At 35.4% G+C, this 25,782-nt stretch overlaps 1 protein-coding gene across 8 annotated transcripts in view; it reads left to right on the top strand.

Moving 5' to 3' along the window:
- ANK2 (ankyrin 2) overlaps positions 1 to 25,782 on the top strand; it is a 325,566-nt gene that overhangs the window by 144,379 nt on the left and 155,405 nt on the right. For all 8 annotated transcript variants that reach the window (XM_074272626.1, XM_074272627.1, XM_074272628.1 and 5 more), the window contains exons 5-9: positions 1,059 to 1,157; positions 19,613 to 19,798; positions 20,211 to 20,234; positions 23,862 to 23,960; positions 24,552 to 24,650. In XM_074272626.1, the coding sequence (XP_074128727.1) occupies positions 1,059 to 1,157; positions 19,613 to 19,798; positions 20,211 to 20,234; positions 23,862 to 23,960; positions 24,552 to 24,650 (507 nt within the window). The remainder of the gene's footprint in view (positions 1 to 1,058; positions 1,158 to 19,612; positions 19,799 to 20,210; positions 20,235 to 23,861; positions 23,961 to 24,551; positions 24,651 to 25,782) is intronic.

Genomic DNA, 25,782 nt, shown 5'->3' with positions numbered 1-25,782 from the left:
TTACTCATTTTCTTTCCTTTTTGATCTGATTTTTTCTTGTGCAACAAGACAATTGTATAAATATGTTTACACATATTGGATTAAATATATATTTTAAACATGTTTAACATATATTGAATTGCTGGCCATCTAGGGGAGGGAGTGGGGAAAAGGAGGAGAAAATCTGAAACACAAGGCTATGCAAGGGTCAATGTTTTCAAATTATCCATGCATATGTTTTGAAAATAAAAACTCTTATTACAAAAACAAAACAACAACAACAACAACCAAAAAAAAAAAAAAAAACTCATTACTTGCCAGAATTTTCCTTTAATTTTTTGAACTCATGGGAACATGAGAAATTTTATCCATATGTCTCTGAATTATTTATGCTTAAGTTATTAGTACTGTTTTGTAAGAATTAGTTTGAGCCCTATTAATCGTTTTCATAAAGTCATAGAGTCATCTCGATTTTGAATGAGGATGTGATACTTTGCCAAAAAATAAAATAAAGCAGTTTGAATTTGGTTCCATACTCAAGTCCTGCAATTTTTATGGGGAATTTTTATGGAAGGACACTTAAGAATAAAGCAAGTTCACAAGTGTTTTTATTAGGAAAATTGACAGCATGTTCAGTGTAAAACTGTTCTATTAGATTTAAAACATTATTAGTTTTGCCTATCACTGGCTTACATGTGATAAGTAATATTGTGGTATTAAAGAGTAATAATTTGCTACCTATATATCTTATGAGAAAGAAAGTGCTTCTGGTTTATTATTTGGAAAATATCTTTCCTTTACTGATTTTAAAAATGAAGACATATAGATCTTGGAGAAATACTCTCAGATGCCTTGATGAAGAAGACAATAAGGACTATGTTTTATTGTGTGTGTGTGTATACATATACATATTTATGTCTTTGGATAAAGATATACATGGGACAACTTTACCTTTTTAAACATATTTTTCTACAACATTTATCTCATTTCTATAGTTTGGCATAGAAAGTTTTTAAAAATCTTTACTAATGCATTGAAATAATTTCATCTTTTTTGCTCATTTTATTCTTTATCTTCAGAATGGCTTCACTCCTTTATATATGGCGGCTCAAGAGAATCATCTTGACGTAGTGAAATATTTGTTGGAAAACGGAGCTAATCAGAGTACTGCTACTGAGGTAAAACATCATTAGATGTAATGGTTTCTTTCTGTCATTGTTCCTTTCATGAGTCTCCAGTGTGTAGCTACAGAGGTGAATATTTTTTAGCTACTGATGTGGGATAAAAATAGCTTCTTATTCAGTTATTTTCAGTCCTATCTGACTTTTCATGACCACTTTTGGGGTTTTCTTGGCAAAGACTAGAGTAATTTGCCCTTTCCTCTCCAGCTCATTTTACATATAAGGAAACTGAGATGAAACTTAGATAAGTGTCTTCTTGACTCTTATAGCTTACCTTTGTGAAAAACATATTAATTATTTGTGCTATATATTATCATTAATAATGATACTTTTTTCCCAAAGAGACTAGTGGTCATTAAGGTCTACATCATCATCATATTCTTTTAGAAATAAACATTTATATGCATTTTATTTTTAGAGCTCCTTTGAACCAACTTAATTTTAATAACTAAAAATCTTTGGAAGTCTAACTTAGTTTGTTTTGTGAAGAAGATGAGATCCACCAAAGCTATTGAGTTGGAGGGAAAATAAAAATGAAATGAATACTTTAGGAAGTACTGAATATATATACTGAATATGAAATAATTTTAGCATCTAATATTCACTTTGATCCCCCCCCCCAACTTTTCATCCTCTAACAATAAGGCCTCAAAGATCACTACAAAAATTTTCAGTATTGACACAAAAATCTGAGATGGATATAAAAAAATAGATGTTATATAAACATGGAATATGTTACTCATAAGTTAAAGTTGATTAACATAATTGGCCTATTTGGGACTCTTATAATAATGAAATGTTTCCAAAACCCCTAAAATTTCTGTCTAGTAAATGAAACTTTCACATTCCTAGAGCATAAATGTAATCCTGATTTTTATGGAATTGAATTCGTTGCTTTCACAGATATTTTCATTCTAATTGGTAATTTGTATATGTGTTTAAGGGGACAAAATTTGGATAAGAGCAGGAGAAAGATAAGTTTTTGCAAATCAGGAAAAAAATCGTCAGTGAATGATATTTCTCTGAGATTTGATCATAAATAGTAATTTAAAGAGGAATCTAGGTATATTGTTGATCTAATACACAGAATCTGCAATTGGTACAAAATATCAAAACCACCAGTACTTGATTGAGAATTTTTGCTTGGTATTTGTTCTGTAAGGTCCAACTAGCTATAGTTCATGTATTCTGTGGTTATGGTAAAATCTCAATCGAGTTCCAAAATTAACACTTCAGTGCAAGGCATTAGTGGAGGTCATATTACACTGTAAATTCTCAGAAATGTTAAAATCCTTTGTGATTTCCAGGCATCTTGGCAGAAATAAGGTTTTTGTAAGTAAACCAAATTACAGGGTATTTAATCTTAGCTTATCTATAAATATGCAATAACTATTAATTTTCTTCTCAGTTTTTCTCGAAAATGTGTCTCCCAAGACCATGAGTAGATTTATGAAAACTTGATTGATTAGGATGATCCTTAAGTCATTACTAACAAATGCATTTAAGATTGGATCTATCTTTTAGCACTGTTACTTGAACGCTGTTGATTAATATCTGTGTCACACTGGGCAAGTCATTTATTAAACTTTAATTTCCTTACTTGTAATGATGATCTTTCCAATAGATGACCTTTGAGATTTCTTCTAGCAATAAATCAATAATTTTGTAGTCTTATTTTGTAATAATGCCACACAGTGGTATGTATTTAAATGCTAGTTGTCATTTAAAAATACCTATATGGAAATCAATGCCCATATCTCTTCCCTATAGATTTGTAATACTGAAGAAAGTATTTATTGTGAATCTGTTACTAGTTTGGTTAGCTGCTCTGGTTAGAAAATGTTTGCCTTCCAAAGTATATAAAACACTAAAGGTTTTTCAAGATGGCTTTAAGCTTGAAACTTTTGGAAAGTTTAAATTTTAGAAATTTTAAAGAAATGTCAAATCAGTATTTTTCCTGGTAAAGAAATAGTTAAGAAGAAATGCTTAAATATTGAAGTTGTTCAGTTGTATCCACCTCTTTGTAATCCCATTTTGGATTGTGGTTTCTTTTTCTTCCTTCCTTCCTTCCTTCCTTCCTTCCTTCCTTCCTTCCTTCCTTCCTTCCTTCCTTCCTTCCTTCCTTCCTTCCTTCCTTCCTTCCTTCCTTCCTTCCTTCCTTCCTTCCTTCCTTCCTTCCTTCCTTCCTTCCTTCCTTCCTTCCTTCCTTCCTTCCTTCCTTTCTTTTCTTTTCTTTTCTTTTTTTTTTTTTTGCAAAGATACTGAAGTAGTTTGCCATTTCCTTCTCCAGTTCATTTTACAGATAAGGAAACTGAGGCAAGAAGTGTTAAGCGACTGCTCAGGGTTATATAGTTGTAAGTATTTGAGGCCAGATTTGAATTTATGAAGACTCCAAGCCAGCACTTTATCTACTGTGCAACCTACCTACTCCTAAATACTTTTTATTTATCCTTAATTTGTGCCATGCAAATTTTGTTATGGTTTTGAATTTTATCTCTTCATTGAACATGATTATTATCTCTTGTTCTTTCCTCTCCCTCTAAACTTTCAAATATAAACTTTAAAAAGTGAAAAATTTTGGGGGGTCAACATTTAAATTTTTCATTTACAATTTATCCTTTTTTCTTTGGCTACTATTATTTTGACTGTTCATTGTTTAATGATGGTTGAAATTTGTTCTTTTGATGTACATTTATAATATGGTTCTATTATATCCAATTAGAAAATAGTTCTCATTTCTAAAATTTTTATCTCTCTTTATCATGTCTCTCTCTCTCTTAAAAAATTATTTATTTTTACAAGTATTTATCTCTTTCTTTTACTTCCCCGTTGAACAATTAAAAAAAAAATCCTAATAACTTTAATGTGCCTAGTCCAGCAAAACAAAATTTCATATTGACTACCTCCAAAAGTATCTCATTCTTCATTTTAACTTCATTATCCCTCTGGGTGGAAATAGGTTGTATACTTGATCTCTGTTTCTAGTTATGCTGTTCTTAATTTGATAAGTCACAATTGGACAGACTATATAGTAGCCCCTATATAGTGATGTCATTCTGATCCTCTTAGATTACAAAAGATAACAACCAATTGTGGTTCATAATTGTAACAATTCCCCATATAGAAGCCACTATCATTATTACAATATATTTTCATCCCATATGGACTTGTAATATAGGAACATATTTTACCAATGCAGACCAACACATCATCTTTAATTTATATTATTTGTCATGTATATCACTGGGTGATTTATCCATTGTCCACAGACAGCATAAACAATTTCAGATTCAGAATTTGAACCTGGGTCTTCCCAATTCCAAAGACCCATGCCCCTTGCTGAGTTTTCTCTTTCTTTCTTTCTTTTTCTTTCAGTATGATTTTCACTGAGAGAATAGCTAGAATTCATTTGCTATGACCCTGTACCATTTAATTTTAACATTTTTTTTCCCATTCTTAGCCTATGATAAATGGAAACTTGTAATTCAATAAATTCTTTGAAATCTTTTATTGATGAGAATATGTGAACAAATGGAGATCCACTTAATATCATTCAGCTTTTTACTTGTCACCATTCCAGGATTTAACTTCCTTCTCTCCATTGGCCCCACTTCTACCCCTACACCCTGTTTTTAGAGGGAAGGGGATAGTATATTAAGTCATTTACTACCTAAGTTCCTAGGAAGGGGATAGTATATTAAGTCATTTACTACCTAAGTTCCTATAACTTTAATTCATTTATCTTGCTTAGCTGTTCATTCAAAAGTTCCTCTCTTTTACTTCGTAGTTGAGAATCCAGTTATTTTGGCAATATTATAGCTGGTAAAGACTGTAGGACTTTTGATTTATTTATAACATAGTTTAATGGAATAAAGCTAAAGGAAGTACAAAGAAGTATCTCATTTTATCCTCCCAAAAACCCTGGTAGATAAGTGCTTTTATTGTCACCATTTTACAAAACTAAGGCACTTCCCAAAATTATATACCTAGTAAATGTGTAAAATCTGGATTTGAACTTATGTTTTCCTGACTATCTAGGGCTCTCTCCACCATGCCTTCTAGTTATAATTATTGTTGTTATTGTAATTGTAATTACTACTCTTCCTACTACTTCTAGTCATTCAGATTTGCATATAAATGATTGAATAAATAAATGGTTTAGAATACCTTTTGAAAATTAGGAAGATTTTTCTTTGTTTTATTTGATTGCTAACAGTCAACAACCTTTTTAAACATTTACTATAGGCCAGATATCCTATTAAATGCCTTAGATCTAAAGGCAGTAATGAAATTCTGCATGTCATTTAGGAATTTACATTCTTTGAGGGGAAACAGCACATTCACATTTAAGTAAATACGTACAAAAAATTTTAAGATAATTTCCCTAGGCAAATATAGGGAAATGGTTGAAGTATTATGGAAAGGATGGGGATTAAGAAAGATCTTGTGTTAGAAGTGTTCTTTGAACTTAGGTTTTGTAATGTCGGAGAAACTGAGCAAGATAGAGATTAGAGAACAATTCAATAATTTATTAAATGGGAGAGATTTACTGGAACCAAATGGATCCATGGTTTGATCCCAGGGCTGAATAAGACTATCATCTCAAAGAATCCAGCCCTGAATGTTTAATAACAAGATTCTTTTATAGGGTAACAAGAACAATGGCATAATGGGGGAGGTACCTGGATGGGGATGACCCAATGGAGGCAGGAATAATGGAGGGAGGTACTGGCGAGTCTCCTGATATTCTAATGATGTCTACAATGAATAAAGACCTTTATCTCATCAAACATTAAGAGGGAATAAGTATAGCCTAAGGTCTAAGATAAGACCTTTATCCCATCAAACATTAAGAGGGAAAGGTTACTCTACTTGAGGCAGAGTAACCGAATAGGACAATTAGGGAAACTGGGTCAGGACATTAAAAGAGAACTGTGACACAACATTTTGAAGGAAGTTAGGGTCTGGGAAGGGAATGGAAGTGAGAAAATAATACAATCCAGGGGATGGGGGAAAGCCTATCCAAAAGCACAGGGAGGGGAAATGCAGCTAGGTGGTACAATGGAAAAATCACTGAGCTTAGAGTCAAGACCTGACTTTAAATCTACTAAGACACTGACTAGTTGTGTGACCCTGGGTAAGACACGTAGGTGCTATTGTCATCTCTATTTTTATAGAAACTATCAAATGAGATAATACTTGCAAAACTCTTTGTGTGGTGTTGAGAGATGAGACTCTCAACAGTTTGGGAGTCCCCAGGCTGGTGTTGCAGGTTTTGCAAAATAATTTGAAGTCCTAATTTCCAAGTTGAGGTTTGGCAAAAAAGGTTTATTTACGCTTAGCAGCTCTGAGGACCTGATTAGAAAGATAGCAATGTATAGGGAGGCGAATTCAATTTTATTTAGTCTTATGTGACCCAGGGATAAGGATCTCTGGATGAATTGAGGGAGTAATCTCCAGGTTAGTTATAGGTGATGATTATTCCTGAGGCCAGAAACTAAAGTGTGATCTCCAAGTGAATTGAGGGTGGGGGTTATTTTAGGAGTTTCCCAAGACCAGGCAAAAGGGTGTGTGTGTGGAGAGAGGTGGTTGTGAGCCCAAAACTGGGAATTCAGGGTTTTCTGACCCAGGCTCCCACACAGATCAGGGGACCAAAGAGTCTTATTACAGCAGTCACCCCCAAATTCATTTGGGGCAAAGGGACAGAGGTCTCATCTTCTGGAGCTGTCTTAGGCTGACCAGGACCATAGAGCTGTCCGTATGCTCAGTGGGGATTCAGGCCAGGAGGGGAAGATCTCCATCTGAAGATGGCAGCAACAACATCTAGAGGATGTTGAGTTTCCAGGTCAGTTATCCTATGATCTTCAGACTGAATGAGTAGTTGGAAGTTAGTAGCCTTAGAGCCTGAGGGAAACAAATCTCGAAAGATGGTTAAAAATGGGGTGGCATCCAGGGTGGAGATGGCAACATTTGGGAATGGGGCCTTTACAAATAATGCATCAAGTCCCATTTGTGGGCAGCCTTGAGGGTACTGATGACCCACCCAACAATCCTAAATGTCCCCACTGCCCACGGAATTCCCTAACTTAAAAGACTCAGGAGTTAACACCCTACTGGCAGGGTCCACAGAATGATACCAAGAAAGCTGGAGAGAAAATACTAGGAGCAAAGTTCTCATCATTGGAGCAGGAAATAGTCAGGAAGAAGACTAGAGTGAGAGAAAGGACACAGACAATTTCATCCTTCTTTCTCTAGAGTCTTTTCAGGAGTCCTATGGAAGAGTAGCTTCAGATTCTCTATGGGTTCATAGGAATATTCTGAAATATCTGAGGGAGAAGTGACAGAAGCAGCATTTTTAATTCTAGAAACACGAGTCCAGCTGAGGAATCCTTCCAGTTTGACTGATGTTGGAGCAATTAGAATGACCTTATATCCACATTATATATGTATATAGATAGATAGATATACATATATTTATCTATATCTATCTATTTATATCTATCTATATATCTGTATCTATATATATATCCTTATTTCCACTTTATACCCAAAAGGCCAGCACCTTGGGGCTTCCAAGATTGTATGAGCCTCTATAGATTTAAGGAGATATTCATTTGTGTTTCAGAAAGGGCTTTCTGGACTGCACCAAGCTATATGGTGAACTGAATGATCAGATCAGATGCTGTTCTGGATCTTCAAGAATATCAGAGATTAGGAATGGTTTCCCATAAAGAAGTTCAAAGGGGCTAAGCTTAATGTTCTTCCAAGGTGCAGTGCAGACTCCCAGTAGGACTAAGAAGTCCTAAGGGGAGATTCTTCACCCAATCCTCTTGAGTCTCTAAGCACAGTTTAGTAAGTACTCCCTTGAGGGTGTGATTCATTTTCTCCACCTTTTCAGAAGACTGAAAGTGAAGGTGGCAAGTGATTATAAGTGCCTAGATCATGTAATGAGGTACCTGAGAAATGAAGGCCAGGCCATTGTCACTCTAGGAGGGTAAAGTGAGGTAAGATTTTTTTAGAAAGCACTTTGATACCTCCTGAGCTTTCTCAGTCCTGCAGGGAAAAGCTTCTACCTAATTAGCAAAGGTGTCAAGAAAGACCAAAAGTAATTTGAAACAAGGAGGCATATATGTAAAGTCTATTTGTCAATCTTCCCCTGGGTATGTGCCCCTTCTCTGAACAGGCTTCAGCATTAATAGCTAACAGCTCCTTCAGGATTTATTTGGGCACAAACAGGGCAGGCCTGGTGGACCTGTCTGATTGTTTCTCCCAGCTTGTGACCAGTATAAATACAGTTCACAAAGGATTGAAGATCATTTCTTTCCAAGTGGGTAACTTGTTGAAGACCAAAAATAAGTTTCCACTGACTTGCCTCTGGGATTAAAAATTGGCTTGAAGGTGTTTGAAACCAGCCGGAAGGAGAAAGGGTGTATCCCCTTTCTTTTGCAAAGGCTTATTCTTGTGAGCTATAAAAAGGGGTATAACAATCAGAGATCTGGGGGATTAAAGGTGACATAGTCAGAGATAAATGGTCAGCCGCACTAGAGCTGAATCTGCAAACTTATTCCCCTTGGCTTGAAGTGAATTTCCCTTCTGATGTCCTTTACAAAATATGACTGAAACCTCTCTAGGTTTGTGGACAGCTTGCAATAGTTGTAGAATTTCCCCAGCATATTTGATAGGAGAATTCTTTGCTGTCTACTCCAATTCCAAAGCTCTGGTTAGGGCAATGAGTTTAGCTTTCTGGGCAGAAGTCCCAGGAGGCATTGGCTTAGCTTCCAGGGTACTATTCAGGTTCACCACAGAATAACCTTTCCCCATTTTCAAGAAAACTAGACACACCTGTAAACCATTCACCATCTGGGTTGTCAAGAGGAATGTCCCTCAAATCAGGGACATTAAGGAGACAGAATCTAAAGCTTCCTCACAATTATGTCAGGGAGTAGAGTAGCAGGGTTTAGTGTGACACACCTGGAGAGTCAGTTTGGGGATGTCTAGCAGGAGAGCCTGACATCTAGTAGTGTTGTGTCTTAAGAACTCAAAGTATATGAGTCAGCCCTTTCATCTCAGAGGTGAGATGAATGAGGTGGGAGACTCATAGAGTGTGAAAAGAGCTCCATTTTATTATGCAGTATAGCCTTGTTGATATATATTTTTGCAAGTGTGATCATCATGTGAACAGTAGGCAATCCCCAATCACCATTCAGAGAAGCAGCTTTGTGATTGCATGGTATCTGCCAATGGGAGGAGAGCTAATCAGCAGTCTAGCAATCCAGCAATTCACTCACAGGTGAGAGGCTCTATCAAGGCATCCCCACTCACGAGCAACTATGCTGTTATTCTCAGGCTGAAACCCATTCCCATGACACACATCACTCCTTCTTGCTCAACCAGAGCATTTCTGGCAGAAAACTTATTGTGCACCAAAGGTAGAGGTGGCCTCTGTATTCCCTCTTGGTAGGATCCCATACCTAGCATAGGAAGCCTTCCACTAGCAAGCCCTTTTGACTTCTAAAATGCTCTGAACCTGGTGGGAGCTTAAAATCTCTAGTGGCTGTCCTAGGGTGAGTTTCGAGGCTTCTTCAATTAGAAGGGCTATAGCAGCCACTGCTCTAAGGCATGAGGGCCATTCTAAGGATACTGAATCCAGTTTCTTTGAGAACACCTGAGCTAAAACCCTCAGGGCCTGGCCCCTTTTTTCATCCACATACAGAGTGAATGGCTTTTCTAAGTCAGGTAGGGCCAGGGCAGGGGCAGAAGTCAGTTTGGCTTTCAGGATCTTTTTTATTTTGGCCTGATCAGGGTCCCAGTCAAGGGGAAGATTGTCAAGGCTTTGAATAGAATCACTGAGGGGCTTGACATTAATCCCCAAATTAGGTAGTCAAATTCCACAGAAACCAGCCATGCCTAGGAAGGTGCATAGCTACTTCTTTGAGGCAGATTTGGGGAGAGATAAGATGGAATGCTTTCTCTCCTCTTTCAGGGAATGGGACGTGAGAGTTAGTTCATGGCCAAGATACTTGACAGACTGGCAGGCAATATGGATTTTGGATAAGGAGACCCTGTTGCCTCTAGAGCCTTTTTTTATGGCAGCATCTAAGGAAGCCTTTTGGGTGGGACTGTAGATCAAAATATCATCCACATACTATATGAGACTTCTGTTAAGCAGCTCCAAATCCCTCAGATCTTCAGCCAATGCCTGATTTAATATCTCAGAAGCCTGGGGCAAAACTGTCCAAGTTAATTGGTAGGGATGTTCCTCTGGTTTCTTCCATTCAAAAGTAAAAAGAAATTGTGAGTTTTTACCCAAAGATGCACAAAAGAAGGCATCTTTAAGTACTAGAGTGGAAAACCATTTTGTGTTCCCTGGGATCTGAGTAAAGATAGTGTAGGGGATTAGGAAATAACTGGGAATAACTGCCTCATTAACTGCTCTGAGGTCCTGTGCCATACTAAACTCCCCATTCAGTTTTCTAACGGGAAGAATTGGGGTATTGCAGGGAGACTCTCATTCAGGAATTGTAACCCCTCCCTAGTCTCTGACTTTATTGGGTATTGGCATTTATGAGGGAATTCACTGGGGTCCTGCAGTCAGGGGACAGCATGGATAGCAGCTCATCCAGGGATTCCTTGGTCCTAGACAGAGAAATCTATTTCCTCCCGGATTTCAGAGAGAATATGGAAGGGCTTTGAGAGAAGCACAAAAATGTCACCTGGAGGTCTGAGAAGGGAAAATTGGGTCCCCAATTTCACCATTAAATCATGCCCCAATAAGGGAGCAGGACAGGAGTGTTTAAATAACATCACCAAACTGGCAAGGCAGAGGAACATCTCAAAACAATTCTTAAGTTTCCCTCAATCTCCATTATTGTATGGGGGAGGGGCCAGTGAGACTAGAGTACCAGAGTAAGACAGAAAGAGAGGCCCCCGTATCAAGAAGAAATTCAATGACCTTACCTGCCACATCCAAAGTTACCCAGGGTTCGGCTATCTTGATGGAGCAAAGGAGAGCCTGGGTGAACCTCAGCCCCATCACTCCATGTCTTGAGGATGCTGGAGAGCAAGGCATGAGGTGATGGCAGCTCCATCCCTCAGTCATGGACAGTCTCTCTTCCAGGGCCCCTCCTGATTATACATGGGGCAAGGATCAGTGTGTGGGGTTCCTCTAAGGACAGTTGCAAGCCCAATGGCCTATCCTTTCCACCTGAAGCACAAACCCCTATGGTTTCTGGCTATGGCAGCAGCAAAAATTTGAGCTTGTTCTTTGTTTCTCGCTCTGACTCTGTGGTCTTTCTTTCCTGCTGCAGTTCAGTTCCTATTATTAAAGACTCCTAAATCTGTCTGGGAAGTGAATGTCCAAGGCTACTTCTGTAGCTTCCTCCAAATAACTGGGGCAGATTGGTTAATAAAATGGATGCTGAGGACAATGGTGCCTTTTGGAGAACTGAGTCCAAATGAGTGTATTTTCTTGGAACCTCAGCTCCTTGGGTAACTTCCCTAAATCTTTTGTAATTAATCTGCTTCTTAATTCCCCTCTTTATGCCTTCACTGAGCTGGTTAAAAAGTGATCCCTTCTCTCCTGATAGTTCCTTCCTGGGGCTGAAACAGAGACAGCAATAGTTCCTGGGAGGTATTTAGCAAAAGAAGAGGATGCAGCCATGTTATCCCCAAACTTTTGGGTCACATCCTGGATTCTCCCCTTGGTCCTCAGAATCATGGACATGTTTTTCCTTAATCTGGGAAAGGTCTGACAATTTTGGATTTCGAGACAAGGCCATAAAAGCTTGGACATAGAGAACTTCAGTCCATTTATGCCTTGTCTTCAGCAAAACAAATCAAGCTTCTGAATAGTGCTATAGTTCACTGAGCCATTAATGGGCCATTTTTCTGTTTCCCCAAAATATAACGAGGCTAGGAAGTATTGCAAAAGAAAATAAATTTCTTAGTTTTGAGATCTTTCAGGCCAAATTTGTCTTTTTTTAAGAGACACCCTAAGAGAAAATCCTTAGGGATAGAGACAGGTGGATTGTCCCATTTTTGCCACTGAGATAGCCCAGGCAATAAAATTCAGGACAGCTAAGGTGTTTGTAATTTAGAAAATGTTTATTTACTGGCTGGGATGGATCTCTGTGTAGAGTTCTGTGCCAAGCAAAAGTAAAGGCAGACTTATAAGCATCCTTGTTCAGCCTTGTGGTTACAGTGACTCACCTTTCTTTCGGCTTGCAAGGGGAAAAATAGGGGGCTTACAGGATGTCTGACCTTGTTAGGCAAGTGTTCTATCTGAACATAGTTGAGCAAACACTCAGGAAGATAAGACTTTCAGACTCCAGGCTCATTTTTCTGTCATACCACATGACACTTAAAAGCTAGTTCCCTTTCTTTTCCTATTGTTTGTGAGAAAAGCAAGTAGTACTGAATGACTAGATCATAGAGTATTTGAAGGGGTTACTGCAGTTAGATTGTGAATAGCTTTCAATGCTAAATAGAAGAGTGTATTTTGTCCTAGAATCAAAATAAGTGTGCTTTCAACTTCTATCCTTCAGAGTATCCTGCAACAACCCTTGAAGCATTTGAGGTTAAATACTATTCCTTCCTTAAAGTCATCTCTTCTCTGGGCTAAATATCTTCAGTTCCTTCAGATGATTCTCAAATGGCAAATTTCCCCTTTAAGGTCTCTTCATCATCTCAAATTACCACTTGTAATTTCAGTCAACTGAGAACATTCAATCAATTAAATTAAGAAAAATTATCATAGTAAAAATGGATATAACCTCCAACATTTCTCAAAATAAGAGTGCTTTGATGATGTAATGCTGGAGAAACTAAGGCAAGATAGAAGTTAGAGAGATATAATAATTTAATTTATTGGAGAGTTAATCAGTTGATTGGATCAGACTCTCATTTCCAAGTATCCAGTATCAAATGTGGAGTACAGAGATTCTTTATTGGGTAACAGGAACAATAACATAATGGAGGGAGGCACTGGAGATGGGGAGAGGCATCTGATATTCTAAAATATAAGATCTTTTATCCTTATCAAATATTCTGATGATTAAGAGGGAGGAGTGGTATGATAGCCTGGGGTTTGGAGGCAGAATAATTGAAATAGGAAAATTTAAGGAGACTGTGGCATTACAATGAAAAAGCTTATCAGGATGATTTTAACAATGTCTAAAAAATAGCCTATGAAAAAAATCTATGAAATTCTATATAGGTATTGAAGAAGTATTCTTCAAATCAATTAAAAGAAAATGGATTTCTGAACCTTACCCTAGTTATACAAAAAATTACAATGTAATCAAAGTCCTGAGACAGCCCGATGAAGTCAGATAAAGGTATAGACATGATGGCGACACTGTGGAGCTATCACTTAGTCTCAGGTGTGCCAAATTGGTGCTCAGTCCTTTGGGGAGCAGTTTTGTAGTCTAAGCAGACCTTCTGGCAACTTATCTATGCAAAAACATCTCTGTATTTCTTTTGAAAAGAATATCAGAAGATGATACCTCTAAGTATAGAGGGCTAATAGAAATATGCAAAGAAGAATGATTGAAGAAAAATATAAAACAGTAAAGATTATTTTTCTGGTTTTAACGAAAAGCAAAAGGGTTAGCTATCTCTTCTTCCTTCATGTCTGCACCAGAAAAAGCAAGACTAATCCATCTGCTTTTTTTTTAGTGAAGATGGCCTTTTATTTATCACGGCAGGGGAGAGAGGTAAGCCAGCAAAATGTGTTAAAAAATATAGTAGAACTTCTTTTTCTATCACTAAAAACTTTCTAGTTGGTGCCATTAAATATTAAGAACTTAAAAAATTCTTCTGTTTAGCATCAAATAGCTAATTGTTTTAAACACATACCTTTCTAAGAGTTATACAAAGTGAGTATGTGTGTGACCAGAAATTAATAATTAATCTGAGAGAATGCCTTTATGAATTTGAATTATTAAAAGAGTACAAACAATAGCTGACATGAACATTTGGTGTGTATTCCCTAAATTTGAGCATCTTATATTTCTTTTTCAGCTACTTCAATTTTACTTTGCTCATAGAGCCCATGCTGGGCATTTCTGTGATAGTGTCTTCCATGTCATAATCAATTCCAAAGTCCTTCGGAAAGCCTTTGAGACTATCCTTGTATATCTTCTGTGTGAGCTCTTGCTGAAGAGAGGTTCTAGCTGTGTGAATCTGCTTTGTCATCCTACCTTTAAGTAAGACCTGAGCAAGACCTTAATTTAAAATGCCAAGATTTTCCACTGTTTCTGGGGCCATCTCCAGTTATCCTGATCTGTATTTTGCCACTGAACTCAGATAGGATTGGAGGAAAAAGCAAGGCTGATAACTTTGCACAGCCCTCCCTCACTTAAATCCAGCTCACTTATATATCATGGTATTATCTCCCTGTTTTCATGGTCCTCTTCAAGAACTAAAGACAAACAATAACAGCAACAACAATATTCCAAAGTAGAAGTATGAAGGGTATCTAGGGGCTGTAGAGAATAGAGCACTGAGCCTAGGGGTCAGGAAGACTCTGAGATCAAATACTTACTAGCTCTTGGAGAAATCATTTAAACCTGTTTGCTTCAGTTTCTTCATCTATAAAGTGAACTGGAGAAGGAAAAGGAAAACCAGTACGATATCTTTGCCAAGAAAACCCCGATTCGGGTCACAAAGATTCTGAAAGGGTAGGTGTTCTAGTAAGGAGAACAAATTATGTAAACTAAAGGAGACAGAAAAAAAAGATGTTGAGTTTGGGAAATAGATAGCAAGCCAAGTTGGCTAGAACATTGAATATGTTACTATGCTATGTAATTATGGAGAAATTACTCAAATTTTCTGAGGTAAATTTTACTTGCCTGTAAGATGAAAATAGTAATAGCTATCACAATCCTCATTGAGTTGTGAGATTGAAATTAAAATATACATATATTTTATACATTTTAAATCTATATGCATGTAAACCATTATGAAGGAGAAAGTGAATTATATCTACAAAAATAACCTGGAGGTAGATTGTGAAGAGTTTTAGATACTAGAATTTAGGATTTCATATTTTAACTTTGAGTTCCAGAGTTACCTGAAGATTTTTGAGCAGAGGAGTCAGTGACATGTGTCTTGGATGTTAAGTTAATATTTCTTTGTGTAGAAGAGAGAATATACTAAAAGGGAAGCCAATTAGGGAACTTTGGCAAATAGTCATAGAGGTAATACCATTAAATAGGTTAGTGGTTGTGAAGTGGAAAGAATGGAATACATTGAGAGGTGTTATGGAGGTAAAATCAATAAGATTTAACAACTTATTAAATACAGTAGGTGGGGGATAAGAAAGATCCAAGGATGATTATGATTGTATGAATTTAAGTGATTGGGAGGATGGTGGAGAATTAAGAAGTTTAAAGGAGAGAAGTTTGTTCATGAGTCACCTATATTAGAAGTTATTCAGGACTTAAATCCACAACATATATTAAGGATGATTTGAGTCATATAAAGAGAACTGGAAATTAAATCCATGTTATTTGATATTATTTCCATGAGAGAAGGCATAAAAGAAAAGTGTAGGATAGGGCCGTTTGAGAGAACCACTCTTGACAGGGGAAATAGAGGAAAAGAAAGAGAAAAAAGAGGGAAAGAAAAGAGCAAAATAGTGGGGGAAAGGTGGATAGACATTACCAAGGATGAAGGGACAGTTTTGAGTATGAAACTATTTAGAATTTAAGTAAAATGGTGTCTAAGAAAAAAAGATTTGGTAACTTTAGAAGGAGAAATTTTGAATGGTAAAATTAGAAATCAGATTGCAAAGAGTTAAAAGTGAATAGTAGATGAAGTAGTAAATTGCATTGAGTGTAGGCATTTTTCTAGTACTTTGGCTCCTGTCAAAGGGAGAAGAAATAAAATATTACACTTTGAAGAGATGAAGTTTTTTTTAAGGAGGTGGGAAACTTAGATATATCTTTTAGGCAGCAGGGAAAGATCCAATCTGTAAAAAGAACTTAAATATGGGAGGAGAATGTATGATTAAGGCAGCAAGCAACCAGACAAAACAGGAAGGAAAAAATCAGGCGCTACAAAAATATTGACTTGACAAGAGTTAAGACCACCAGAGACTGGAGCAAAGAAAAGGATAGAAGATTATATAACTTGAGAAGTAGATTTCTTGGGTAAAATAGTAGGCATGATTCTCTACTGAAGAAGGGAAATTGGGTCATTTAGGAGACTTTAGAAGGGAACAGAAGAGTTGGAATTGTTGCTTTTGGATGTGTTTTAGAGAGTTAGCAGTATGAACTTAGATAATATAAGTTTATAGTAGACCTAGTTGAAGCCTCTTTCTGCTAGATACCTCTCTTTTTCCTCCTCTTTTCAGCTTTCATATAGTTATGTAAAAAAATTATAATTTAAGCTCCATTAGAGCAGGGATTTTTTTTTTTTCTTAATATTTCCAGGACTTAGTGTAGTAAAGCTAGGCACTGAATAAATGCTTATTGATGATTACATAGTTGAACTGGTAAACTATAGAGGTGGCAAGGAGAAAATTGAAACCAGAATGAGGAGGGATAGATAACTAGAAACACAATGAAGATTAAAAATGGGTTTAAGAGGAGTAAGTTAGAGAAAGTACTCTGCTTAAAAATCTCCAGAGCTTCATTGTTTCCAAAATAAAGAATATATTATTGATCCTCTTATTCATTACTTTTCAGATTTATCACATAACTAGTTCCTTTCATTAATTCTATATAACTATCAAATGAAATTACTGCCTATCTTTCATTCTTTTTCCAACTTACCACATTTTCATGCTTTTGCTTATACCATCTTTCAGCAAGTCTTTGTACTTTATCTAATACATGCTAGACATTAAATTAAGGATTGGAAAATTGAAAAAAAGTCTTTACAAAAATATAAAATAAAAGTTTTTGCTTTGAAGGAATCCATATTCTAATGAGTGGGGGAATATGCAAATAACTATGCACATGTGAGATGCTGTTATTGTTGTTTAGTTGTTCCTCTTTGTGACTCCATTTAAGATTTTGTTTTGTTTTTTGGCAAAAATAATGGAATAATTTGTCATTTCCTTCTCTAGCTCATTTTATAGTTGAGGAACTGGATCAAACTGGGTCAAACATGGCTAAATTATTTTCCCAGGTTTATGTCTGAGACTAGATTTGAACTCATGATGAGTTGTTTTCTTGATTTGAAGACAAGTGCTCTATCCATTGTAGTATCTAGTTGAACTGTCAAGCATACACAAATGTAAACCTTTCTGTGATTGTTTTGTCCTTCATTCTTAAAATGACATCAGGAAAGTAATATTATGACTCGTAAGAGAATATGATTTTAAGACAGGCAAGATTGGGCAAAGTCTCCAGCCGCATTCTGTCATTCAGAGTCATCTGGGTACAATGGCAAGATATAAATCAGGGTGACGATCTGGCTCTGAATGCAGTAGAAAATATTGGCCTTTCTAAGTTAATATCTTTTTCAGGTTTCAGTTTGACTAAGGCAACGTTTTTTCAGTTATTAAGACTAGGTAAGCAATGAGGCAAACAAATGGCCTCTTTTACCTAGTTTTTAAAAAATCACTCTGGTAGGAGATGACCTTCTGGGTTTCTGGTCAAAACAGAACTAATTACTATTTATGCTCTCTTTGAGCCATCAGGGTCAGAACATTTTCTGGTTAGTCTTCTGGAGGTCCTTCCGAACAGCCTTGGTTTCAGAAGAATAATCACCAGGAGAATAGTCAGGAATAAAGTCCAAAGTCTTTATTATCTCCTTCACAATCTGTCTCCTTTACCTAAGGCCAGGCTAGCTTTCTGGAGGCCCTCCAGAATGGATCTTGGAGCAATGCAGTGAGGCAGGAGAGCCACCAGAGACTGGTCAAGTCATCTCTCTTAAAGTGCAGGAGGCAGAAGAGCCACTAGGAAGGTCTCTATTTTGAAGTCTGTCTTTCTTCCCAGTTCTCTTAGCTCTTACATACTCTAAGTACATCATCATAGGTGTAAATCTTGTAGAACTATCAAGTACTAGAGAATCATATTCTTAATTCTACTGAGTTAACACCTTGTTTTAGGATTAAATCAATTGTATTGAATTAGAGAACTCACATGCTAAACTAGATAACCATTGTATTATCAATTCCACTGAGTTAACACCTTTTTATAGGATTAAATCAATCAAACATAGTTCCTGCCCTTTACAAGGACCAAATGTGGCTTGGATTGAGACTGATTATTGGCCAGTCAATGAGAACCAGAGTGATTTGGATTGAGGACATCCAGAAAGATATCTGGCAAATAAATGCCAAGGTATCTTTAGACGTTTCAGGGAACAAAATTTACATTACTTTGGGCAGATCTATCTACAGGTAAGTATATCATACCCTGTGGACAGAGGAAGAAAGGGGAAGGTGAAGAAGAAAAGGAGAAAAGAAGGAAAGAAATAAGGAAGGAAGGAAGGAAGGAAGGAAGGAAGGAAGGAAGGAAGGAAGGAAGGAAGGAAGGAAGGAAGGAAGGAAGGAAGGAAGGAAGGAAGGAAGGAAGGAAGGAAGGAAGGAATTGTGAAATATATACAAAAAGCAAATAGAAGAGCGGGTACTAGCAGCTGGAAGGACAAGGAAAGACTTTATAAAGATACTGATTTTTCGAGGAATCCAGGAAAATGAAAAAGGGAGGTTAAGGTACAGAATGTTTTCCCTGAACTAAACTCCATTTCACCCCTCATTTCCTTCTTCTCTGTTCTTTCAAGGTAAATCTCAGATTCAATCTCTGCTCTGGCGTTTTCCTTCATCTTCCTCCTTTCTCTAACTGAAAGCAATGCCCTTTTCAAAATTTCTAATAGCACTTTCCCTAGATCTTCATTACTATACATATATTACATTCTTAGTTATCTGCATAAAAATATCTGTCTTTGTATTCAAAAAACTGAGCATAATTTAATAACTATTGAATTATGTTAATTATTGCTTAAAATTGTAGTCATAGTTCATATTTTTTAATGTGTCAGATTTATTTTGCTTTGTTTTACTTGTTAACAAGGCTAAACTTTAGAGAAATACACTCAGTTTCCATGGTTTCTTGCTCATGAATCAGGGTCAGATATGAACTCCTCTGTTTGTCATATAGAGCTCTTTACAGCTTTTTTCCTTCCTAATTTTTTTGTTCCCTGTTCTGGGCTCTTTGGTTCAGTCATATTAACCTATTTGTTATTTCTCATGCAATACTCAGTCTCCCATTTCTGGGTTTTTGCACTGTTATCCCCCCACTTTTTGGAAAAAAAGAAAGAGGAAATGTCTGGTTAATTCATCCATTCGGTGAGCTTTTATTAAGTGCCTGTTGGCTACTGAATGCTAGTCATTAAACAGTTACACAAAGTGTCAGTGTAGTATACATACCCTGGAATTAGAAGTACTTTTATTCTAAGCACCCATAATTTGGTAAAACATTCTTGATCTTTCCATTTTCCAGGATGGCTTCACTCCCTTGGCTGTCGCACTGCAACAAGGACACAACCAAGCTGTGGCAATCCTCCTGGAGAATGATACAAAAGGAAAAGTGCGACTGCCTGCCCTTCATATTGCTGCTAGGAAAGATGACACCAAATCTGCAGCCCTCCTGCTCCAGAATGACCACAATGCTGATGTTCAATCTAAGGTAAAAGTTTAGGATCCTTGCAAAAAAATGATATTCAGGTTTCCAGATATCCTATATGAAATTATATCTACTATGTCCAGTGATAATAGAAAATCAGTTTTTGTCATGGAAAGAGAACAATTAGCATAAATTTTTTAAAAAGAGCTTTCAGAAAGTAGCAGAAAATTGAACATGAGATATTTCTTAGGAAAATTCAGTTCTTTAGGAATCTACTTTACTTTTTGGTTTATATTTTGTTAGGGACAGGAAAAAGCAGGAATAAGATTAGTTTTTTGTTTTTTGTTTTTAAATTGAATAATGTCAGTGCATGGGTTTAGTCTAACCAAAATAATGTACCTGATTGAAATAAGTAAAATGATTTTCTTAATCTTTGTGTAACATCTTCCCTCTTTTTCCCCAAACATTGCTTCAGATGATGGTGAATAGGACAACTGAGGTACAGTATTGTGTATACAAAGATGCATATTGTTTTTCATCCTTTTCCATTTACAATAAATGCTTACTAATTCATACTAAAAAAATATGATAGGGGTAGGAATGAAATCTGTGATTTAAAGCTCTTGTCTCAGATGGAAGCTCCCACTATCAATAAAGATTGGTACCTTCTCTGTAAGCCACAGTTGTAGCTAAGTTGCCATGAATATGGAGAAGTTAAATGACTATCCTCTAATATAAACATATTGTATGTCATAATATATGTATGTATCTTGATGTAGCAATATACACATTACACATATATTCATGTACATGTATATACACATACATGCACTATACACAGCATACAAACATGCATACTTATTTATATGGATACATAAATATAAACACATTCACACATATGTGTACATATGTGGATGTGCATACATGTGTTTTTGTGTTTGTATGTGTGTGTGTGTATAATATACTTTTATCACAGTAAGAAATACCAAGCACAGATTTAGTAAGGTGTATTCAACTGGTGCTCTCTTATTTCTAATGAGAGGTATTTCTAAGGATCATTATTACTAACAATTTTTATGCAAGCAATTTAAAGTAAAACCTCAGGAATTGCTGTATCATATCTCTTTATATGCCTATTTTTATAGCATTTTCATCAAATTGTATATCAATAATAAATTTGGGTATGTAATGAACTTGACCATTCATTCCACTTAATCATGATCATTCAGCTTAATATTCTCAAGTCCTAAAACACATCTAATGATTTAATCTATTTTTTTTTTTTTTGGTACCAAACTAACCCTTTACAGTCAGCAAGAATAATCAGTTCAGAAGCCTGATGGTAAAATTTTTATTTTTTGTTAGCTATTTTGACCATGTCTGTGCAAGTGTGATTGATTCAAAAATTTAGTTCAAAATATTTTTTGGCTGCTGTCTAAATTATGGAAACAAAAATAAAACCTGCCCACATTTTTGTTAGTGGTACATCTTTCTATCTAATTTGAAAGTCTTGCTTCTTAGGTTATTAATTGTGTTCTAATCTGTAAAATGAAGGCTCTAGCTCTGAATCTTATGATCCTGTGAATCTCAATTATCCATACCAAATTGCAGGGAGGAGAGAGAAGCCATATTTTCTAACCACCTCAAAAAGACTGAAAAACCAGGAAATTGGTGCAAATGAACATTTGTGGCATCTTCATAATCACTGTCTATTCTTTAAATTTCAAATATTGTAGGACTGATGTAATTTATTAAATTGGTAGCCACCAATTTGTCATGCTCACATGTATTACATGAAATTATCCATGAAAAAATAAAATATAATCACATGGCACATCTTTTGTCTGTTTAGAAAAGTGATATCTATTCATATTCCTCTGAAATAATACAATTGAATAGAAAAGAAAGTACTCTTTATGAAGTCCAGGTAGAAGTTTATTTTGCCTTTCCCTCCCACATGTATGTGGAGATAGCTTCCCCTTATGAGTTTCCTTGTTCTGTAAAGACACTATTTGTAAAGGGTTTAATATGGTGTCAGACACATAGTATGCACTATATAAATGTTTATGTACCCTCCTTCATGAATCCAAGTCACACATTTTCATAGATTATCATAATAGACAAAAATATAATCTTATGTTATGTTTCTGCAAATGAAACAAAATTTTGAGTATGTTGCAGATGATTTTAAAATGACTCAGCAATGTTCAATGAATATTGAATAGAAGTCCAATGAATAATAATTCACACATTGAATATATTTGTGTGACATTAAGCATCTGCATGAAAACTGAAAAAAAAAAAATTCTGTCGATTAGGTATTTCCTAAACCTCATATAAAGTTGTTTTTTTTTTTTTTTTTTTACCATTCTCTGCTGGTTCCTAGCTTGCATCCTTGGTTTAGGAATTTTAAATTTCCTTGCAAATGATTTTGCTGATGCAAAAAGAATGTCTCCTAAAAGGATTCCCCAATATGTCCTTAGTTGATGTTTACAAACTGAGTTATTCAATCCACTCTTCAAATCCTAATGTGGGTGTCTATTCATATTCAAATAACTCTTTTATAAGTTAGAACACTGAAATTATGTATTGAAAATATATAAAAGAAAGAACTCCAGTTGGGGTTGAGAATCTTATTCAAGGTATGTTATCTATTCGTGTTCAAGTTTTTATTTAAGCAAATGAAACAATAGGAAATAATATTTGAACAACTAAATTTGACTTGTGATTTTGTTAAGTAATATAATATTTCCATAATGCAAGTGAAAGAATTAAGTCAAAATAGTTATAATTTTGAATTTAAAATATTTAATGGTTTTTTCTAATTTGAAAATGGCATAATTTCTATTTTAAATATGTCCAAAAGAAAACACACACACACACACACACACACACACACACACACACACACACACACCCCAACCTTTTCTTTTTCGTGTACATGATGCTTTTACTTTCAAAACATTCTTAAATTGTTCTCTAAAAATTATGCCATTCTAATAATTAGTTTGGCAGAATTCACTTTTGGGGAAAGACTGATTAATAAACTTTATTACAGAAAATAAATGCATCCAAAAAAGTTCCTAGATACACTTTTTGACAAGAACATAAATGTAATGTCCAGGCTAGCTTTCTGGAAGGCTTTCTGGAAGTCTTGGTCTCAGCGGAATAATCACCAGAAGAATAGTCAGAGATAGAATGTCTATCTTCCAGTCCTTGTTGGCCCTTATACACCTTGTTGTAATTACATCATTACAGCATCCTGATTATGTGTGAACTTAGAGAATCATTGCATCATCATTTACGAAGTATATATGTGATCTAGAGAACAATTATCTCATCAGTTCCACTGAGTTAACACCTCGATTCAAGTATACTTGTGTCAAGTATACTTCTCTAAAGTTCTGCCCTCTACACATAAACATGGAAGAGATGTTTTGACAACAATTGCTAGATTAAGCCCAGGTTTTTTGAGTTTCTTTTTTTTTTTAAAGGATTCATTGAAAATATTTTTATTGCCTATTTGTTTAGTTTTTTAAATTGCTTGTTTATTTAACCATGATGCTAAATAACTCATTTGGTTGAAGTTTTTAGTATGCATGATAAATGGAAATCCAGCAGAATTGGAATGTACTTCCTTTCTTCGTAAAAATAGAAATTCCTTCATAAAAATTTTATTCAAGATGTCTTTTTTTTGCTGATAATTGCTGTTCAGATAGAGATGTTAACAAAAATTATTGAGTTTTCCATTTGTGGAAATTGCTTGTTATTTTCCATTCATTTTTTATTCATTTTATTCACTTTGGTACTTTAGCTAAATATTGTCTTCCTGAACATTATTTACATCAATTCACAGAGAAAAATAAAATTCTTTTATTAAAAGAAGTCAAAAGAAGAAATAATGTTTCATAGAAATAGACTCCATAACTAAGAGTCTATTGGGACATTACCGATTGTTAAGTAATATAGTAGATAATTTTATGCATTTTTTTATCTGAACCATTATAAATACACTAGGTAGATTGAAGCCCTAGTATATTTCTGATTAAAGCTTACCTTCACTCACTATATTTTTCTTAGGATGTTGCATTCCTTTGCTAACTTCTATTCTATTTGTTTTCTATAGAGTGGTTTTACCCCATTGCACATAGCTGCACACTACGGAAATGTTAATGTGGCAACACTTCTTCTTAATCGAGGAGCTGCTGTCGACTTCACAGCCAGGGTATGGATTGGAATTCTTCTCTTTCTGGACAGTAGTTAATAGGGACATGAATAAAATCCAAGTAAACAGAATGCTAATTGTTTATTCAAAAAGTATCATTTCTTTTCTTCCTGCTAATGTGTGAGGCATTCAGTTTGGTCTTTGGAGATTCACATCACTAATGCCAGCCAAAGAAAGATGGCTATGGAGTATAGGCCATGCACACTATTAACTTCTAATAAATGTTATTCACAATGATATATATTGTAACCTCTTCCACATAACACAATTCATTTTAAGGAACCCTAGGGATAAATACCACATGTATCATTGAAATTGATATATACTATACATGTAGCATAGGCAATGTTATTGGCTGACTTTTATTCAATAAATCATTGGTTCCTTTTCATTGTCTGTATCTTTTTCATTTCCTATATCCACTGACTATGGAGTTTTGTGGTTCATGTGCTTTTTAGTTCTTTCAATATCAAAGAAAAACAAGATACCCTTGAGGATGTACTTTAACACATATTGTGCCTCTGTTCAAAGCCATCATTCTCTTTCACTTGTTCAAACCAACATGCTCTTATTTGGTCTTTCCATGTGTAGAATGGCATTACTCCTCTGCATGTGGCTTCCAAAAGGGGAAACACAAATATGGTGAAGCTGTTATTGGATCGTGGAGGGCAGATTGATGCCAAAACCAGGGTGAGTGTTTAACTCCTTTGCTGTCCTTCTTTTACCATTTCTTTGTGTCCCGACATCTCAAAATCCTGGCACTCAAATGTAAGCAATTTGTGTGTGTGTGTGTGAAAATGAAACTTTCTTAGATACTGCTCAAAGCTACTAAGTGGCACAGTGATAACATTCTGAATTTAAAATCAGGAAGATCTGAATTCAATTGCAGCTTTAGACATTTACTCTATGTCTCTCTCGTTTTTTTTTTTTTTTTTTTTCATCTGTTAAATGCGAGTGTTGGACTTAGTAGTCTCTGAGGTCTCCTGAAGCCCTAAATCTTTGCTCTTAGGATCTTCAAAAGACCATATGAGAATAGTTATAAGTTTTGCTTAGATCAAAGTTTCATTCCCTTCCAGCAGTTCAAAAATGGAATTACAGGTCTTTAGACAATGTAGTAAACTAAATTTCAGAACTTATTCCCTTGAATTCTGTTTTTATTATAAATGGCAATAGTATATATAAATTACTCTTCTGTTCAATGAGCAGCCACATAGTGCAGTGAATAGAGTAGTAGCCCTGGAGTCCAGAGGATCTGAGTTCATATCCGATCTTAGACATTTACTGTTTGACCTTCTACAAGTTATTTAACCCTGTTTGACTAAACTGAAGAAGGAAATGGCAAACCACTTCGGTATTATTACCAAGAAAACCTCAAATGGTGTCACAAAGCCTCAGATAAGACTACAACAATAATTTAGTTTGGTGGTTCTAGATATTTATTTCTAGACAATTTTTCTAAGCAATTTAATATTTTAATCATTTTTGAGAAGGCCTTTATAAACTATTTTCTAAGAAGTCAAAATATATATCTTGACCAAATAATATGTTTTAGTTGTAAGAGGCAATATTTTTAAGAGGTAAATTTAATTTAATATTTTAAGAGGTAAATTATTTCACATGTTTTAGTATTAAGAGGTAATATGTCAGTTTCATATTTATTGTATTATTTTCAAACCTCCTCATTTGTTGTGAGCTAATAGCACTTTACAAATATTTTATCCTCACAACTCTGAGATAGGTACTATTATAACTCCATTTTACAGATGAGGAAATTGAGGCAGACAAGTTAAATGACTTGTTCAAACTCAGCTATTAACAAAGG

The sequence above is a fragment of the Sminthopsis crassicaudata genome, chromosome 6 (assembly GCF_048593235.1).
Source record: "Sminthopsis crassicaudata isolate SCR6 chromosome 6, ASM4859323v1, whole genome shotgun sequence".
In the NCBI taxonomy this organism is placed as follows: Eukaryota; Metazoa; Chordata; class Mammalia; order Dasyuromorphia; family Dasyuridae; genus Sminthopsis; species Sminthopsis crassicaudata.
This window is presented reverse-complemented; position numbering and strand designations above follow the sequence as displayed.